The following is a 20,344-nucleotide window of genomic DNA, read 5'->3' as shown; positions in this document are numbered from 1 at the left end:
TTTTTTTGGGATCCACGGCCAAATCCAGCCCGTCCACACGGATCCAAGACCACCAGAGGCTCCTCTCCCATGGATCCAGAGGCTCCTCTCCCATGGATCCAGAGGTTCCTCAAGGTCATGTCCACAAAATCCCATTTTTTCCCCGCCGTCCGTCGTTTTTTGGTAAAAAACCCTTTCCCCCCTCCCCACCCACCCCAAAACCCCTCTGAACCCCCCAAATCCATCCCCCCTCAGCACTCCAGGGCCGCCTCCTGCACCTCCACGGCCAGGAGGTGTCCCCGGGGCTGCACGGGGTAAACCACGCGCACGGCGCCGCGCGGCGCTTCCCGCCGCGACCCGGCGCTCAACGCCATCCCCAGGAGCAGCAGCAGGCACAGCAGCAGCGCCGTCACCAGCGTCCCCTGTCCCCACGGCACCGCCCGGGCGGCCTCTTTAGTCCTGGTGGTGACACAGGCCACCCTGACCGGCGACGCCGCCGGCGCCACGCGCAGGCACGCGCGGTACTCGGTGTCGGGGCGCAGCCGCGTCACGTTGAAGCTGTGGGTGCCCGCCGGGATCCGCGCCGCGCCCAGCCGCGACCCCGGCGCCGCGCTGGCCCACGTCAGGTTGGAGGAGACGGCGTTGAGGCGCGGCCTCCAGGCCAGCAGGACGTGGTGTGGCTGCACGTCCACCACCAGCAGCTCCAGCTCGGGCCGGCCCAGCGGGAAGGAGCGGTTGACCAACACGCGCACGCCGCGGGTGTCGGCGCCCAGCAGGTTGTGAGCCACGCACGTGTAGAGCCCGGCCTCGCCCGCCGCGATCCCGCGGATCTCCAGCGTCCCCTCCGAGTGCACCTTGAACTTCCCACCATCCCCAAACGGCACCAACTTCCCCCCGGACGGCGTCACCCAATAAATCTCCGGCTCCGGCTCCGCCAGCGCGCGGCAGTGCAGCGCCACGTTGTCCCCAACCTCAACCTCCAGCCTGGCGGGGATGCTGCGGGCCGAGATGAGCGGCAGGCACTGCTCGGTCATCTCGCGGAAGGGCACGTCGCGGACGTGGCGGCGCCGCAGGTCGGGCGGCTCGGCGCACAGCGTGGACTGCGGCTCGATGAAGCGCACGCGGGGCCGCAGCGTGCTGTTCACCCAGCGGATGACGCAGTCGCAGCGCAGGGGGTTGCCGTGGATGCTGATCTCCTGCAGGTTGGGCAGCGACTCCACCGTCTGCCGGTGCAAGGCACTTAGGGCGTTGTTGTTGAGCATCAGCGTCTCCAGCTGCGGAAGGTGCTGGAAGGCCTTGGGGTGGATGAAGGACAGCTTGGGGTTGTTGGTGACGTCCAGCTTGGTCAGCTCGGGGAGGTTGATGAGGGCGAATTGGTCGATGGACACCAGCTCGTCCATGTTGTTGAGGCCCAGCTCCTTGAGGTGCAGCATGTTGGTGAAGTCGCTCTGCTTCACCCTCTGCAGCGGGTTCTTGTTCAGATCCAGGAATTTCAGGCCCGGCACCTGCTGCAGGGCCCTCTTGGGGACATCCGCCAGTTTGTTGTCGTAGAAGGAGAGGCTCTCCAGGCTCCTCAGCCCTTCCAGGGCGTAATCCGAGATCTCCCGCAGCTGCATCCCGGCCAGCACCAAACTCCGCAGGTTACCCAAGGGCCGGAAATTCATGTCCGGGATGGCGTCCACCTTGTTCCCTCCCACCATCAGGATCTCCAGGCTGGGCAGCGTCTGGAACCAGCGGCTGTCCAGCGTCCTCAGCAGGTTGGAGTTGAGATGGAGCCTCAGGAGCCCACCCAGGCCGGCGAAGGCGCGGGGGGCGATGCTGCGCAGCCGGTTGTGGTTCAGGTAGAGCTCCTGAAGATTCCCCAAACCCGCGAAGCTGCCGTCGGGCAGCTCGGAGAGCTGGTTCTCCTCCAGGTGCAGGCTCAGCAGCTGGGGCATGTTCCCCAGCCCGAAATCCCGGACATCAGAGAAGCTGTTCTGCGACAGGTCCAGCTCCGACAGGTTCCGCAGGTAGCCCAGCTCGCCCTGCTCCAGCCTGGCGATGTCGTTGCTCTGCAGCAGCAGGGTCTGCGTGCCCTCGGGCAGCGCCGGCGGCACCGCCGTGATGAAGAGGTCGTTGCAGTCCACCGTGGCCGCCTCGCGGTAGGAGGAGCGCGGCGTGTACCAGGGCCGGATCTGGCACACGCAGCGCGGCGGGCACGCCACCCGCCACGGCACCGTGGGCACCGCGCCGGCGGCCGCCGAGCACAGCAGCAGCAGCAGCAGCAGGAGGAGGCGGCTGGGATGGAGGCCGCTCATTTTGGGCCCGAGGAGGTCACAGGGAGCATCCAGAGATGGGGTGACGGAGGTGGCGGCGAGGTGGGGACAGCGCCCGGCGGGGGAGATGCTCCATGCGAGCCGCTGGAAGCGTCGGCGCCCCCCAAAACGGGAGCTCGAAGTGCTGGAGGTGCCTCAGTCAGAGCTGGGCCTCCTCTTCCTCCCCGAAGGAGTCGTTCCCGCGCTCGGCTGCATCTTCCGGGCTCCTGCTGGAGGTCATTCCTGGAAAAACGGAGAGGTTGGGTTGGAGGAGGGTTGGGGCAGGGACAAGGAAGGGTTGGAGAGGTAAAAACCTGAGCGTGGGAACTCGGGGGATCTTCCCGGGACCCCCGGTGCCCTCAAAATGCCCAGCGAATCCGTGAATTCCAGTTTATATCCATGGCATGCACCGTGCCCTCCCATCCCAGGGAATCTGCTGGAATCATCCCATGGAATCTGCCCAGGGCCCACAAAACAAATCCATGAATTCCGCTTTAAAACCATGATTTAACTGTGTCCTCCCATCCCATGGGATCTGGGTGGAATTATCCAATGGAATCTGCCCAGGACCCACAGAACAAATCCATTAATTCCATTTTATATCCATGATTCGACTGTTTCCTCCCATCCCAGAGAATCTGTGTGGAATTATCCCATGGAATCTGCCCAGGACCCCTGAAAGAAATCCATTAATTCCATTTTATATCCATGGCATGCACCGTGCCCTCCCATCCCAGGGAAACTGCTGGAATTATCCCATGGAATCTGCCCAGGACCCACAAAACAAATCCATGAATTCCACTTTATATCCATGATTTAACTGTGTCCTCCCATCCCAACGGATCTGAGTGAAATTATCCAATGGAATCTGCCCAGGATTCCCGCAGTAAATCCATGAATTCCACTTTATATCCATGATTTAACTGTGTCCTCCCATCTGCGTGGAATTATCCCATGGAATCTGCCCAGGGCCCCCAACAGCCTCAAAACAAATCCATGAATTCCACTTTATATCCATGATTCAACTGTGCCCTCCCATCCCAGAGAATCTGCTGGAATTATCCAATGGAATCTGTCCGGGACCCCTGAAACAAATCCATGAATTCCATTTTATACCCATGGCATTTTCTGTGCTCTCCTATCCCAGAAAATCTGGGTGGAATTTTATCCCATGGAATCTGCCCAGGACCCCCAGCAGCCCCTGGATCTGCAGGTGTCGGGAATAATTATCCATGGGGATAATTATCCATGGGGATAATTATCCATGGGGATAACCTTCCTGCGGGATCTCTCCCTGCTCCTCATCCTCCCCAGCTCCAAATTCCCCCATCCAGGAGCTCCAGCCCCATTTGCAGCTCTCCACTGGGATATTCCTCAGGGAAAAACATCCCAGGAATGCTCAGGGAGGGGCTGGGATGGGTTTGGACCCCTCCCCAGCATCTCCTGCCCCTCTCCCAGTCCACCCAGAGCCTCCTTTGATTCCATGATTTCCTCCATCCCTCCTACCCCACGCTGACCCCAATCCAACCAACCTTTCCTTCCCTTAAAACCCTCTCACCCAGCGGGGAAGAAAACAACAAACATTAAAGGAGTGGGGAAAGCAAAATTTCGTTTTTATCCCCCAGAAAGGGCTCCCGAGCCGAGTTTATTCCACATCGACTCCTCCCGGGTCGATCCCGCTCTTTTCCCTCCTTTCCCGCTGCTTTTAAAGCAGCTCCAGGAGTGGAGCATGAAAAGAGAGGATGGATCCATCGATTCCCGCTTCCCTCTGATGGATCCACACCTTTCCTTTCAAGTGCTCCGGCGTTTTCAGGTCTATAAAACTCTCCAGCTGTTCAAATAATCTCGGGAATCTTTTCTCCTTAAAAAAAAATATTGAATAAAAAAGGAATTTGGGGGGGGTTATTTATTTTCTTCAAGCTATGAAGGAAAATTTGGAAAAAACACCTGGTTCCAACCCCGGTTTTCCAAGGAAAACCTCCCCAGCTCTGCTGGTTTTGTCCATAATTGGATTTTATCCCGTTTTTTCCCAGCACAGGTTGCAGCATGGATGGGAGAAATCCTGGTTGTGGAATGGGGGAGAAAAATAAAAGGAGAAAGCAGAAATAAACGGACAAATTAGAAATAAATAAAGGGACAGAGGAGACATAAATAAAGGGACAAAGCAGAAATAACTAAAGGGACAAAGGGCCCTGAGTGTCGCCGGTGCCGTGGCAACCGCCCCCGCTCGCTCCTCATCTGTATTCCCGGGCCGAGCCCCGGGAAGCGGGAGCGGCTCCATGGAAACCCCGAGCTCCAGCGGGGATGGAGGAGCTTTCCCGGGAGAAGTTGGGGTCCTTGGAAACCCCGAGCTCCAGCGGGGATGGAGGAGCTTTCCCGGGAGAAGTTCGGGTCCTTGGAAACCCCGAGCTCCAGCGGGGATGGAGGAGCTTTCCCGGGAGAAGTTCGGGTCCTTGGAAACCCCAGCGGGGATGGAGGAGCTGCCCCCGGGAGAAGTTTGGATCCTTGGAAACCCCAGCGGGGATGGAGGAGCTTTCCCGGGAGAAGTTCGGGTCCTTGGAAACCCCGAGCTCCAGCGGGGATGGAGGAGCTTTCCCGGGAGAAGTTCGGGTCCTTGGAAACCCCGAGCTCCAGCGGGGATGGAGGAGCTTTCCTGGGAGAAGTTCGGATCCCTGGAAACCCCAGCGGGGATGGAGGAGCTTTCCCGGGAGAAGTTCGGATCCTTGGAAACCCCAGCGGGGATGGAGGAGCTTTCCCGGGAGAAGTTCAGGTCCTTGGAAACCCCAGCGGGGATGGAGGAGCTTTCCCGGGAGAAGTTCGGATCCTTGGAAACCCCAGCGGGGATGGAGGAGCTTTCCCGGGAGAAGTTCGGATCCTTGGAAACCCCAGCGGGGATGGAGGAGCTTTCCCGGGAGAAGTTCGGGTCCTTGGAAACCCCAGTGGGGATGGAGGAGCTTTCCCGGGAGAAGTTCAGATCCCTGGAAACACCAGCGGGGATGGAGGAGCTTTCCCGGGAGAAGTTCGGGTCCTTGGAAACCCCAGCGGGGATGGAGGAGCTTTCCCGGGAGAAGTTCGGGTCCTTGGAAACCCCAGCGGGGATGGAGGAGCTTTCCCGGGAGAAGTTCGGGTCCTTGGAAACCCCAGCGGGGATGGAGGAGCTTTCCCGGGAGAAGTTCGGATCCTTGAAAACCCCAGCGGGGATGGAGGAGCTGCCACCGGGAGAAGTTCGGATCCTTGAAAACCCCAGCGGGGATGGAGGAGCTTTCCCGGGAGAAGTTCGGGTCCCTGGAAATCCCGGGGGGCTCCGGGGCTCGGCGGCTGCGGGGGAAGGATGTTCCCGAGGTGGAGGTGGCCGGGGTGGGAGGGTTTTCCTGGGGTACCGGGGTTTTCCTGGGATGGAAGAGTTTTCCTGGGATACCAGGCTTTTCCTGGGATAAAAGAGTTTTCCTGGAATGGAAGGGTTTTCCTGGGATAAAAGAGTTTTCCTGGAATATGAGAGTTTTCCTGGGATGCCAAGCTGGTCCTGGGATATGAAGCTGTTCCTCGAGATGCGAGTTTTCCTGGGATATGGGGCTTTTCCTGGGATGTGAGGGTTTTCCTGGGATACCAGGGTTTGCCTGTGATGGGAGGGTGTTGCTGGAATATTGGAGAGTTTTCCTGGGATACGAGGATTTTCCTGGATGGGACACTTTTCCTGGGATACAAGGCTGTTCCTGGGATGGGAAGGTGTTCCTGGAATATGAGAGTTGTCCTGGGATACAGGGCCTTTCCTGGGATACCCGGCTTTTCCTGGGATGGGAGGGTTTTCCTGAGATACGGGGCTTTTCCTGTGATACCAGGCTGTTCCTGGGATGGGAGGGTTTTCCTCACCTCTGGAATGTTCCCTTTGAGGCCGAGAGGGCCAAATCCGGCCCTTTTCCCGGGCTGGGGCTGAGCCTGGATCGGGGGAAGCCACAGGAACCTGGGGGAGCGTTTTGAGGGGGGAACAAACCACGACAAAAACAACTCCAGAGACAAAATCACAACTCCAGAGACAAAATCACAACTCCAGAGGCAAAACAACAATTCCAGAGGCAAAAAAAAAAAAATAAATCCAGAGACAAAACAACAACTCCAGAGACAAAACAACAATTCCAGAGGCAAAACAACTCCAGGGGCAAAACAACAACTCCAGAGCCAAAAAAAAAAATAAAAAATTCCAGAGACAAAACAACAACTCCAGAGGCAAAATCACAACTCCAGAGACAAAACAACAACTCCAGAGACAAAACAACAATTCCAGAGACAAAACAACAATTCCAGAGGCAAAACAACAACTCCAGGGGCAAAAAAAAAAAAAAAAAAATTCCAGAGACAAAACAACAACTCCAGAGGCAAAATCACAACTCCAGAGACAAAACAACAACTCCAGAGACAAAACAACAACTCCAGAGACAAAACAACAATTCCAGAGACAAAACAACAACTCCAGAGACAAAACAACAATTCCAGAGACAAAACAACAACTCCAGAGACAAAACAACAATTCCAGAGACAAAACAACAACTCCAGAGGCAAAACAACAATTCCAGAGGCAAAAAAAAAAAAAAAAAAAAAAAAAAAATCCAGAGACAAAACCACAACTCCAGAAACAAAACAATTCCAGAGGCAAAACAACAATTCCAGAGCCGGGAAGCGGCGGGATGAGCACCAGGCTGATTTCCCAGCCCTCCTCATTAAAACGCAGCCGGAGAGAGGCAGAGATGAGCGGCGGCTGCAGCCGGGAGCTCCCGGCGCGTTTTTATCTCCCAGACAAGCAGCAGTGACGGGAATCGTTATCGCCCGCCCTGCCCGCCGAGACGCAGGAGGATCGGGGGAAAAAATAATAAAATTCCCATTTTTCTGTGCACAAAACAAGGATTAAGTGAAGTGGCTGGAAAAGGCGGCGGAGCCTGGCAGTGCTGAGGGGTTTGGAGCGGATTTTGTTGATCCTGGTGGCTCCAAACCCTCCCCATCCCGGCCTTTGGAGCTTCCAGGGTTGGGAAAGCCGTGCCAGGACCTCGGTGCCTTGTCAGGGAAGGATTTCTTCCCCAAATCCCGTCTAAACCCACCCTCCTTCCGCCGGGAAAAGCTCCAAGCTTCCAAAGCCGCTGTTCCCGAGCAAAAATCGCGGCTCAGACCTCTGCAGGGACCTCGCCGGGTGTTTCCATCATGGAAATATGGAATTTTTTAGGGAATAACATCTCAAAATGGCAGCTGGAGGCTGCTGTGAGGACAGGGGTGGCACAGGGGGACACGTGTGGGGACATCGCTGTCCCACGGGGGGTGTTGGGTTTAGGGGGTGAAGCTGCTGGGAAGGGGAGTGGGAATGGCCTTGAATCCCAGGAAAATCCTCCTTTCCCAGGAAATCCTCCCTTCCCAGGAAAATCCTCCCTTCCCAGGAAAATCCTCCTTTCCCAGGAAAAGCTTCCTTTCCCAGGAAAATCCTCCCTTCCCAGGAAAATCCTCCTTTCCCAGGAAAATCCTCCATTCCAGGAAAAGCCTCCCTTTCCCAGGAAAACCCTCCTTTCCCAGGAAATCCTCCCTTTCCCAGGAAAATCCTCCTTTCCCAGGAAAATCCTCCTTTCCCAGGAAAATCCTGGCATCCCTCCCTGCCCGCAGGAGCTGCCTCTGGATGCCACCAGCCCCGGAGGCGACAGCTTTGTCCCCTGTGTGTGGCACATTCCGGGCTGCGGGAAGCCTCAAATCCGTGATTTTCAACCTAAAAGCCTCAAATCCATGATTTTCAGCCAGAAAGCCTCAAATCCATGATTTTCAGCCAGGAAATCTCAAATCTGTGATTTTCAGTCTCATTTTACCCCCGAGCCTCAGGCCCTGGGGTTAACGGGAGCCTTTGGAATTGTGCAAATTCCATGGAGGGAGGGAATTCTGGCTGAACTCTGCCCCTGGAGAAGCCCGGGGCTGAGTGGGGAGATGGAATTCCAGCTGGATTGTCCTTCCCTCCGGAAAATCCGGATTTGTAACCCTCCCCCGAGCCCTGCTGCGGCTCCTCTGCGTTTTTGGGAGCAGCTCCAGCGCTGGCAGCGGCTCCGGGCTGCAGCAGGAGCTGAACTCTCGAATCCCACATTTCCAACCACAAATCGAGAACATTCCGGGCAAAAATGGGAATGGGGAGGGAGGAAAAAGCGGATTTTTGGGTATTTATCTCCCTGACAGCTTTTTTTAAATGATTTTCAGAACCTTGGCTTGTTTTTCCTCCCACACGGGGCCGATTCCGTGGAATTTCCTGATCCATCCGGGCAGGTGCATCCCCAGAATATCCCGAATATTCCCCTCCTGCCACACGCCCTTCCCAGCTTTTCCCAGAGCCATCCCCGGGATCTCCTTCCTGAGGGATCATTTGGAGCCCTCCGGCCACTCAAAGCCATCCCTGAGGGTTCCAGGGAAAGCTTCCCAAAGGGAATTTGCTTCCAGGTTTTGGGAAATTCCGTGATCAGCGCTGCTCCGGGAACTGTGGGGAGCTGTGGGACCCCAGCATCCACATCCCGCTGGAAAATCCCTCTGTGGGAGCCCAGGAAAAGGCTCAGCCCCCCCAAAATTTAAAAAAAAAAATCCATAAAAATTCCATAAATTCATTAAAATCCCATTAAAATCCCATTAAAATCCCATTAAAATTCCATAAAAACAGCGCTGCTCCATCCAGGGCACTCCAGGGGCGCTGCCATGTCGTTCCCAGTGACCTTCCCTGCAGATCGGCTTCCCGGCGGGAATGATCGATAATTAATTCCTCATTAACGCCGCCTCATTTGCAGAGCAGCTCCCCCCAGGCCTCCCCCACTTCCCCTTCCCTATCCAAGGGCAGCGGGATGGGGACAGGATGCTCCCGGGAATGTCACAGGGTTTGAGCTCCCAAATCCCATAAATTGTGGGATCCCAAGGACACAGAGGCCGCATCCCAATCCCACTCCCAGTGGGGCACTGGGAATACTGGAGGAGGCGGCTCCCGGCATTCCAGGAGCCTGGATTGGGTGGAAAAACCTCCCAGCCCCCGGATCCAGAGGCTGGGAATGGCCGGGGGCTGCTCCGGGGGTGTTTTGGGATATTCCTGCGGGGCTGCGTTGGTGTGGGATTCCCTCCGAAGGGATAAATCCGCGCTCCCGAAATTCCCCCAGGCAGGGAGGGAGGGGAAATCCAGGTTATAAAAAAGGGAAAAAAGCGGGAAGGATTCCCTGGGTGTGATTAAAACCAAACCCACGGTGGGAGCGCTCCTGTTATTGCTCCAGAGGTTCCTGTGGTTGGGAAAAACATTCCTGTGGTCGGGAAAAATATTCCTGCGGCTCAATGTTATTGCTGCCAGCAGGAATGCTGCACGGGGAAGAGGCTGGAGAGGCCTGGAGAAATGGGAATGTGGCTGGAAAACTGGGAATCACACTGGAGAACTGGGAATGTGGCTGGAGAAATGGGAATGTGGCTGGAGAAATGGGAATCTCACTGGAGAAATGGGAATCTCACTGGAAAACTGGAAGTCTGGCTGGAGAACTGGGAATTTTGCTGGAGAACTGGGAATCTCACTGGAGAACTGGGAATGTGGCTGGAGAACTGGGAATGTGGCTGGAGAACTGGGAATCTCACTGGAGAACTGGGAATCTCACTGGAGAACCAGGAATGTTGCTGGAGAACCGGGAATTCTGCTCAGGCACGAATGCTCCGCCAGGCCCTTCCAGCTTTTTTGTCTCTCCATCCGTGGATGGAACTGCTCATCCCGGAGGAAAGGGAGGCAGGGATGGGGCAGCGATTCCAGGGAATTCTGGAGTCGGGAATGGGCGCTGGGATGGGGTCACAGAGAGTGGGAGACCCCCGGGGCTGCTCCCGCAGAATTCCAGCTCAGGACGGCACCTGTGGGATCAGAGCCATCCCCAATCCCAGGAAAGCCTTTCCCGGTTTTTATCCTGGAGGATTCCAACCTCTGTGGATGCCGTAAAAACCGGGAGCGGCCAAACTCATCCCGACCCCGTGGAATCACATCCAAGGGATCCGGGATCCTCCTGGGAGAGCCGATCCCGCCCTGCGGATCCCTGGATCCCACGGATGTGATTCCATGGGGTCGGGATTCCTCTGGAATTCCAGCAGGACACGAGGCCCTGCCGCCAGAAGTGGCCCAGCTCCCGATTCCCGACAAATTCCAAGCCTGGAATCGCTGGCCGCGGGTCAGGACGAAAGGAGGGAAGCTCCAACAGCCAAAAAAAAACCGGGAAAAGATCAAATCCAGGCTTTTCAAGCGGCTCCAGCCCCGCCAAGGAAAGGGAACAACCTCCAGCATCCCAAAAAAAGCCGCGGATGCCAAGGAGTCGTCAGGAATCCTAAGGAAAATGTACGGTTGCCATGGCAACTGGCAGGCACAGCGCCGGGGCTGCCTCGCCCCTCCCCGGGCACGGAGCGGATCCGTGGGATGGAGAAAAATCCCTCTGGAAGCGCCGGGAGAGGCTCGGGGAGGTGCGGAGGGGAGGGAGCGGAGCTGTTTTTATGGAATTTGGGGGGTTGAGCCTCTCCCGGCGCTCCCAGGGAGGGATTTTCCAGTGGGATGTGGATCCCGCGCATCCCACCGGGTGGAAAAACCCTCCCTGATTCCCGGTAAATTCCAATTCCTGCTTATCCGGGATGGAATCATCCCGCGGAGCGCTGGGAGAGGAGGGAAAAGGGAATTAATCCCTGCAGGAAAAACCGGGATGAGCCAGGGTGAGCTGGGTTTGGAGCTGGAGGCTGGAATGGCCCTGGAGCAGGAAGGAAAAGCTTTGGAGATCCAAGGAACATCCCGGCTGCTCGTGCCCCTCATTCCCATGGAAAAATCCCTCCCTTTCCAGGGATTCTGCAGCAGGAAGCAGGAAAAGCTGGGAAACGCAGCAGGAAAAGCTGATCCCTGTCCCCACAGGCCTTGAGGGCTTCGGGTGGAACCAAATCCATTTCCCAAATCCATTTCCTAAATCCATTTCCCAAATCCATCTCCCAAATCCATTTCCCAAATCCGTCTCCCAAATCCATTTCCCAAATCCATTTCCCAAATCCATTTCCTAAATCCATCTCCAAATCCATCTCCCAAATCCATTTCCCAAATCCATTTCCAAATCCATCTCCCAAATCCATCTCCCAAATCCATTTCCCAAATCCATTTCCAAATCCATCTCCCAAATCCATTTCCCAAATCCATCTCCCAAATCCATTTCCCAAATCCATTTCCTAAATCCATTTCCCAAATCCATTTCCAAATCCATTTCCTAAATCCATTTCCAAATCCATTTCCCAAATCCATTTCCCAACACGAGTGTGGGCACAGCAGGAGCAATTCCCTCTTTTTTTTTTTTTTTCAGCATCTTGGGAATTCCAGGAAAACTGGGAAAATCCATGGCCAAGCTGGGGAGGACAACCCTGCCCGGGAGGATTTCACTGGGAAAAGGGAGCCAAGGAATTCTCAAAGATCCATAAAAACAGCTGGAAAACGCCCCCCAAATCCCCTTTTTAACAAGAATTCCATGGAAAGGGAATTCCAGCAGGGGATTTCAGCTTGGATGGGAATTCAGGGACCTGGAATTTTGAAGGACCGATCCTGATCCTGCCCCTCGGTGCTTCCAGAGGGATGAATCCTTCCCAGCTCCAGGAATTCGGGAATTCGGGAGCTTCCCAGAGCCAGGGTTGGGACAACCCATCCCGGGAGCTGGTGGGAGTTGGGGAAGGTGACTCAGAATTTTCCATGGGAATCCGAACATTCCTGGGAAAAGCACGGCCCTGCAGCAATTTGCAAATCGGGATCAAAGCCGCCGCATTGTTTTAATCTTTTTTTTTTTTTAATTTTTTTTGGGATTTCAAGGCGAGGGAGAGGCTTTGATGAGGCGTCAAAAACCGCTGGGAGCAGCCAAAATATTCCTTGGAATTTAAGGATCATCCTGGAAAGGGCGACAACCACACGATGGAAAAGCTTTGGAAAAGCTTCTGGCACAGACCAGATCCCTGCATTTTTCATGGATCATAAAAAGGAAAAATCCCTTTTTTCCCTCCTTTTCCAGGTAGCCAAAATTTGTATTTTTAATCCTTTTGTTGTTTTTTTTTTTTTCTTTCCCTCTTTATTCCCAAAGGTCCTGCAGGGAATCAGGGAAGCAAAGCTGATTTTTTTTCCTTCCTAAAAAAAGATCTGGAGCCGGCTCCTCTGATCCTTTGGGAAAAGCTGGTTAAGATGCAAAACCCCTTTTCCTGCTGATTCCAAACTCCTCATTTAAAATTCCTTATTAAAGCCTCTCTCTTCCCGAAAAACCAATTTTTCCCCCAGCCTGGATTCTCCTTATTTTTGCCATGGGGAAAGACAAAGCCCCGACCCTCAAATTCCACCTGGGATTGATTATTTTTTTTAAGGATTGTTCTAAATTCCATTAAAAATGGGATTTTAACAGAGATTGGGAGACTCTGGAGCCTGGAGAAGGTCAGGAAGATCCAGGATAATTCCTGGAGGGAAAACCCGGCCTCAATTCCAAGCAGAGCCTGGTGAATAATTGATCCCAAAAATAATTTATCCCGAATAATTTATGGATCGTGTCTGGGTGAGAAGAGCCCCAGACTTCAGTCCCAATTAAGGCCTTTGTGGATTGTCTGGGAACGGATCCCAATTTTTCCCATATTTATTTGTTCTCCGGGATCGCGCTCCAAACGGAGCCACCGCTAATTCCTGCTTTTCCCGAGTGTTTGCAAACAGCTCCCGCTGCCAGGATTTGGAGGGGGTTGGGATTTTCCAGCCCCTATCCCACCTCGGAATCTGCTGGAATTTTCCATGGAAATGATCCCCCAAGAATTCCTGGCTGGATGGAGAGGGGACAGCGGAATCTCCCGGGGCGATTTTCCCAAAAAATCCCTAAAAAATCCCTAAACTCAACAGCTGGATCCGCCTTTTTCCAAAGCATTCCGTAAATAAATGGATGTCCTGGAATGCTGCTGGGAATTCCAGAGGCTGCCTGGGTCCTGGATAAACGGATGCTGGGAGCAGCCAGGTTTATCCGGGTTTATCCAGGTTTATCCAGGTTTATCTCCTGATTGAGGAGCAGCGATCCCAATCCCAAAATTCCACCCCAAAATCCCAGTGTGGGGCTTTATCCACAGGGAACTCCCCCAAATTCCAGGAGTTTTAAACTCATCCCATTTTCCTGCTTGTCCCAATGCCCTGGCTGGGGTTGGAATTCTCCTTCCTGAGCTGAGCTGGGAATTTTTCCCTTGGGAATAATCCCATAAAACCAAAGTCACGGGGGAGAGATCCCAGCCCTCATTCCAGGGGCTGGAACCTTGGGATTGGGAACAGGCAGCAGGAGCAGCTCCTTCACATCCTGGAAAAGGGATTTGGGAGCAAAAGGAGGGGAGGTGAGGAATTTTTGTGTCCTGGACTGGCGCTTTGGGACATCGGGAATGCCCAAAATTGTCCAAATCCCATGGAATCTCCCAGGGAAGGGGAGAGGCGTTAATGGCCAGGGGGATCCAGGAGAAAATCTGGGAATAAAGGGGCGGAGCCGCGTGTTTGGGATTCACCTGGACAGGTGGAGATCCCAACCTCCCCCAGGGCAGCTCTGGCCCTTCCCAGCATCCCCCCAATCCCTGTCCCAGCCGGGAAATCCAGGATCACATCCCAGGAAATCCAGGATCCCATCCCGGGAAATCCAGGATCACATCCCAGGAAATCCAGGATCCCATCCCGGGAAATCCAGGATCACATCCCAGGAAATCCAGGATCCCATCCTGGGAAATCCAGGATAACATCCCGGGAAATCCAGGATCCCATCCTGGGAAATCCAGGATAACATCCCGGGAAATCCAGGATCCCATCCTGGGAAATCCAGGATCCCATCCCGGGAAATCCAGGATCCCATCCTGGGAAATCCAGGATCACATCCCCAAAAGGCAGGGAAGAGATTTTCCATCTGAAAGCAGGAGCAGGGAGGATCCCTCGGCTGAAGGAGCCGTGGCTGGAGCGCGGCTCCACCTCTGGAATTGGAATTCCGTGGGAATCCGAGCTTCCATGGGAATGGGAACAGCTCCTCGGAACCCTCGGGGGGGCAATTCCAGCCCAACGCCCGCGGTTCTGGGAAAAGCGAATTCCTGCAGCTCTGGAGCCCGGCGGAGGCGGGATGGGGTCGGGATGGGGTCGGGATGGGGTCCTGCGGAATTCCCGGCCCTTTTCCCTGTGCCAGAGGAATCCCACGAGCCCTGCCCGGGCTCTGGGCACGGCTCAGCTCCCGCTTTTCCTGAGGGTGGGAAGAGAGATCCCAGCTGAAGGGAAGGGTTGGGAATGGGAAGAGAGATCCCAGCTGAAGGGAAGGGTTGGGAATGGGAAGAGAGATCCCAGCTGAAGGGAAGGGTTGGGAATGGGAAGAGAGATCCCAGCTGAAGGGAAGGGTTGGGAATGGGAAGAGAGATCCCAGACAAAGGGAAGGGTTGGGAATGGGAAGAGAGATCCCATATGAAAGGATTGGGAATGGGAAGAGATTCCAGCCGAAGGGAAGGGATTGGGAAGGGCCGAGGAGCGGAGGCCGAGCCCGGCCCTCAGATCCCGATCCTGCTCTGCCGCTTCCAGCGGTGCCAGAGCCGCTCCCAGCGCCGGCAGAGGGGCCACGGAGAGCCGGGAATGCCAGGAAAAGCCTCAGCAGGGCGGGATCAGGATCCGCTGGCACCGGGAGCCGGGAGACGCTGCCCCGTGTCCCAGCAGAGACCTGAGGGACATCCCAGGACAATCCCCAAGACCGGGAATCTCGTCCTGAGCCACCTCCCGTGGCCGCAGGCTCGGGATGAGCGAGGCAGGGATGTGAGATTCCCATCCCGGCTTTTCCAGGGGCTGTGGCCGCATCCATGTGGTGGGATCGGGGCTCCAGGGAGGGCAGGGCTGGCTCCTGGCTCGGCACCCGAGGAGGGGACACGGAGGGGACACAGAGGGGACACGGAGGGGACAGAGGTGGCACCCAGAGCTCCCAGCCTTGGAGGAAGCGGTGTCCAGGAGCGGTGGCAGCCCCCGCCTGCACCTCCCGGCCCGGGCATCCCTTGGACCCCGCTCCGAGGGGCTTCTCCCGGCCCCGGTCCCCTCCGGGCCCTCACCGGCACCAGCCCTGCGTGTCCAGCGCCTTCTCCCGCCCCTCCCGGGTAGATCCAATCCCTTTTTTCCAGGCTCTGGGAGAAGCCGGGGGAGGCGGCCAGGGCCGGGCTGAGCCCCGGGAGAGGCGAGGGCAGCGCGGGCTCAGCCCCACACGGAGCGCGGGGTCCCTGCCAGCCCCGAGCCCTTTCCCGGAGCGGCTCCCGGGGCGATCCCGGGGTGATCCCGGGGTGATCCCGGGGCTCTCCGGGGTGGCTGGGCACGGCCCCGGGCAGGGCTGGGCGCTGGCACAGCGACCCGGGCACTGCGGGCGGTGCAGCCGCGGCGGGGAGGGGCAGGGCTGGGCAGCGCGGGGAGGTAAACACGGCACGGGCACGGCAAGCAGGAAAATGACATTAAAACGACACCAAAACGATACCAAAACGACACCAAAATGACACCAAAATGACACCACGGCTGCTCCCAACGCGTCCTTTGCCGTCCCCTTTGCTGTCCCCCCCTCCTGGGCTGGCTGTCCCCTCCCCGGGGTGGCCCAGCCCGGTGGGGCAGGGCTGGCCAGGGGCTCCAAGGACCGCGTTGTTGATGTTATTTCACACCCGGCGTCCCTCCCGTCACATTTCCCTGGTCGCTCGGGCACCGAGGGGTTAAAGCCCGGGAAGCGCCGCTCCCGCCCGGATCCCGCCGGCATCCCTGGATTCCAGCCCCGCCGGCGGCTCCGTGACCAGCGCATCACCCCCGGCCCCGCCGCCGCCACCGCCCGTTCCCATCCGCGCCGGGCCGAGGATCCGCCGGATCCCGGAGGAGTTTCCAGGAGCGGGGATGCAGCTCCCGGCGCCGGGAGCCCTCCCTGCCGCCTCCTTTCTCCCCTCCCGGAGCTCCCCTCTCTGCCCATTCCCGATTTTTTTTTCCCTCCCATCCTTTATTTCCAAACCGTTTCTCCTCAAATCCACCTCAGAGCAGGGAAAGCAAAGCTGGAACGGGAAAAGAAAACCCAGCGCGAACAGCCGAGGCGCGGGCTCGGTGCTGCAGAGCCCCCCCAAAATCGCCCAAACCGCGGGGGCGGCCCCCGACTCACCCTCGGAGCCTGTCCCCGTCCCCCGGCGCCGCTGTCACCGCCTGTCGCCCCCCGCCGCAGCTGCTGGCACATCTGGCTGGGCTGGACAAGGCCGGGGGGCTCCGGAGCTGTCACCTTGTCGCTTGAGGACGGCGACAGGGCCAGCAGGACCCTCGGGGCTGGGGGCGGCGGGGAGAGCCCTTCACCCTTGGCTCTCCCGGCGCCTTTGCAGCCGCACAGTCCCCGCTCCCCCTCCTCCTCCTCCTCCTCCCTCCTCCTCCTCCCCTCTCCCCTCCCTCCCCAATCCTCCTCCTCCTCCTCACTCCAGCCTTGTCGCCAGGACGTGCCACCCACCCGAGGCAGCTCCTGCCGGCTGCGCCTTAACCCCTGCGGCTCCGGCGGCGCCCGCGGCCTCTCCCGGGGGATATTCCCGAGGGATGAGGGAGGAATTCTCGCTTCTCCCGGGAATGCCGGGCCGGGCCGCGCCATCCGCAGCGCTCCCGCTGCGCCACCGCCGTGCCCTCCCCGCGGGGAGCGGTGGGGGACACTCGGGGGTTTGGGATTTGTGTCCCCAATCTCCTCGTCCCCACCGGGGTTTGTTGGCATTTCCAGAGGTGCAGGCCCGTGTCCCTCCCCGAGGGGACAGCGCAGCCTCCCGGGGTTCCCCAGCTCGGTCCCCACCCGCTGCCAGGGCCTCATTATTCCCAAAAAAGGGATTCAGGGGCTCCCAACCTGGGAAAAACCGGGGAAAATCTGCGTTTTGCTCTGGAGAGAGCTGGGGTCCCAGCCGTGTCACCCAGAGGTGGGGATGGAGACCCCCACCCGCGGTGACACCCAAAGCGACACGGGGACAAGGGACAAGGACCTGCCAGCCGCAGCTGCGGGGCTCGGGCCAGGACAGGATTTGGGGCGGAGGCAGCAGAGAACTCTCAGCTTTTTTCTTTTTTTTTAATCCCAGAAATTCCTTTCCCGGCCCCGGGGAATGGCAGAGGGCCCCGGGGAGGGGGCGCTGACAGCGCCCACCCAGTCCCCGTCTCACGCTGGGCTTGGCGAGAGGGGCCGGGGCTCGGCTCAGTCCCAGAGCCACCGCCCGGGGCTGGAGCGGGAATGGAGCGAGGCTGGAGCGGGGATGGAGCGGGGATGGAGCAGGGATGGAGAGAGGATGGAGCGGGGATGGAGCGGGGATGGAGCAGGGATGGAGCGGGGATGGAGAGGGGATGGAGCGGGGATGGAGCGGGGATGGAGCAGGGATGGAGCAGGGATGGAGCGGGGATGGAGCGGGGATGGAGCGGGGATGGACTGGGAATGGAGCGGGAATGGAGAAGGAATGGTGCGGGGATGGAGCGAGGATGGAGAGGGGCTGGAGAGAGGATGGAGCTGGGATGGAGCGGGGATGGAGCGGGAATGGAGCGGGAATGGAGCGGGAATGGAGAGAGGATGGAGAGAGGATGGAGCGGGGATGGAGAGGGGATGGAGCGGGGATGGAGAGGGGATGGAGCCCGGGGTTGGAGCGGGAATTGAGCGGGGCTGGAGCGGGGCTGGAGCGGGGATTGAGGGGACTGAAGAGCAGATGGAGCTCGGGGAGGGAGCTCGGGGCTGGAGCTGAGGGCTGGAGCGGGGCTGGAGCGGGGATGGAGCGGGAACGGACAGGGGATGGAGCGGGGACCAAGCTCGGGGCTGAGGGCTGGAGCTGAGGCTGGAGCGGGGCCGCGCACACGCCGAGGACAGCTCGCAGTGACCTGATTTCATTGGCAGCGCTTCAATGGCACCGAGCCCCTGCCCGGCCCCCTGGGCAGGGCCCTCCTGCCGGTTCGGCCTCGCTGCCGGGCTCTGCCCCCGCCCCGGGTCAGGGGGGCTCAGCTGCAGCGGCCCCCGAGGATTTTCCAACAGCGAAAGGAAATCCGGGAGGTTTCAGCCACACTGGGGCACGCATGGAAATACCGGGTTATTTTTCCCCAAATCCCGTCAGCATCCCGTGGAAAGCACCGAGGGGCTCCGGGGGCTGGGAAAGCCCTTCCAGCCCTTCCAAAATCCATGGATTTTGTGCCCGTGCCCGCTGCCGGAGCTGGGGGTACCTGGAGCCGGGGTCGGTGAGCTCCTGGCGCCTCCATTCCCGCTGATCCCGCTGATCCCAAAGGAGGAATTCCCGGTTCCCGGTGCTGCCCAGGGAGCAGGAGGCGGCTCCAGCCCTGCCCCGGAGGGGATCCCCCATCCCTGCCCCGGGGTCCATCCAGGGCACAGCCGAGAGCAGGGGCCACCTCCGGGGACAGGGACAGGGACAGGGACAGGGACAGCGACAGGGATGGGACAGGGACTGGGACTGGGACTGGGACTGGGACTGGGACTGGGACTGGGACAGGGACAGGGACAGGGACAGGGACTGGGACACGGACACGGACAGGGATGGGGACAGGGACTGGGACAGGGACTGGGACTGGGACTGGGACTGGGACTGGGACAGGGACAGGGACAGGGACACGGACACGGACAGGGATGGGGACAGGGACTGGGACAGGGACTGGGACAGGGACTGGAATCCGGCATTCCCACCACTCCACACATTCCCTAGGAGAAGGAAGGAGGTGGAATCTGGCATTCCCGCTGCTCTAGACATTCCCTGGGGGACGGAGGGTTGGAATGTGGCATTCCCACTGCCCCACACCATCCCTGGGGGAAGGAAGGAGCCGGAGTCCAACATTCCCACTGCTTCAGATATTCCTTGGGAGAAGGAGCTGGAATCCGGCATTCCCACTGCCCCACACATTCCTTGGGAAAGGAAAGGAACTGGAATCAGACATTCCCACTGCCCCACACATTCCCTGGGGGATGAAAAGAGCTGGAATTCAGCATTCCCACCGCTCCAGGCATTCCCTGGGGGAAGGAAGGAACTGGAATCCAGCATTCCCACTGCTCCACACATTCCCTGGGGGATGGAAAAGGTGTCCCGGAGCCCTGTCCATGGCCCTCCTCTCCTCCTCGGGCTCCTGCCGCGCTGCTGCAGAGGCTGAGTAATTCCTGTGGCTCCCGAGATGCTCCTCAGGCAGCCGAGCACATCCCGATCCAGGCTTTAATTGCGTGGGATCGCCGCCGAGATGGCTCTGATTGATCCTCCCTGCTGCGCCAGCACTTCTGCCCGGAGCTCTGGGATCCGCCTGGAGAACGTTCCCTGCGAAAGGGTTAAAGGTTTTCCTTGGAAAAAGGAAAAAAAGCCCCCAAAAAACAACAATTTGGAGCCTGGAGTGGTTTGTTGTTGTGGGGTTTTTTTTGGGGTTTTTTTTTTTTTAAATTTTTTTTTTTTATTTTGTGGGAGTCTTTTTTTGTTTGTTTGGGGGGGTTTTTGGTGGTTTTTTGGGGGGTTTTGTTATTTTTCCCCCTCTGACACTTGTGGGATTGTGAGGAAATTCCCATTCTTTTATCCCTTAGGACATTTTATCTTTTATCCCTTAGAAGCCGCCCTGAGGGATTTTCCTGGAGAGCCGAGGGGGTTTAGGGGGTTAAGCCGGGCTCAGCCAAGCTCAGCTTTACCAGACCTGGATGGACAAAGGGCTCCAGCGCCTTTTATTCCCTTCTGGATCAGCAAAACCCTGCAGGCATCCCAAATCCCGGTTTGAACTCTGCTCCCCCATCCCAAATTAAAGGAAATTCCCAGAAATTCGGAGCGAGCCAAGGTCCCAGGGGATCCCATCCCCTTTCCCAGGGTGGAGGTGAATTCCCAAATTCCAGAGCTCTGAACTCAGGGCTGTCCCTCCCCCTTCCCACATCCCAAGAATTCCCCACCTTTTCACCCCTTCACGGTGGGATCCCAAAAATCCCATTTTTATCCCCAATCCCAAAGCAGCCTCCCCAAATTCCCAGCTCCTGCTCATTCCCACGGAGAGACCCCAGAACCCTCCGGAGATCCCTTCCCGTGATCCAGGGATGGGAATT

The 20,344-nt window shown here is 57.8% G+C and overlaps 1 protein-coding gene across 1 annotated transcript; it reads right to left on the bottom strand.

The window, feature by feature from the left end:
• Positions 1 to 219: 219 nt before the first annotated feature.
• LOC134561338 (leucine-rich repeat neuronal protein 2-like) lies at positions 220 to 16,676 on the bottom strand. The gene is made up of 2 exons (XM_063418242.1): positions 16,439 to 16,676; positions 220 to 2,516 (listed from the first exon to the last, which is right to left on the bottom strand). The coding sequence occupies exon 2, from the start codon at positions 2,274 to 2,276 to the stop codon at positions 231 to 233; it is 2,046 nt and encodes a 681-aa protein (XP_063274312.1). The 5' UTR covers positions 2,277 to 2,516; positions 16,439 to 16,676; the 3' UTR covers positions 220 to 230.
• Between the last annotated feature and the right edge of the window lie 3,668 nt (positions 16,677 to 20,344).

This window comes from Prinia subflava, chromosome 23 (genome assembly GCF_021018805.1).
Source record: "Prinia subflava isolate CZ2003 ecotype Zambia chromosome 23, Cam_Psub_1.2, whole genome shotgun sequence".
Lineage (NCBI taxonomy): Eukaryota > Metazoa > Chordata > Aves > Passeriformes > Cisticolidae > Prinia > Prinia subflava.
Note: the sequence above shows the minus strand (reverse complement) of the source record. Positions and strands in the feature narration are given on the sequence as shown.

Excerpts from the sequence above, each read along its gene's own strand:
- LOC134561338 (XM_063418242.1), bottom strand. The coding sequence starts at position 2,276 with ATGAGCGGCCTCCATCCCAGCCGCCTCCTCCTGCTGCTGCTGCTGCTG.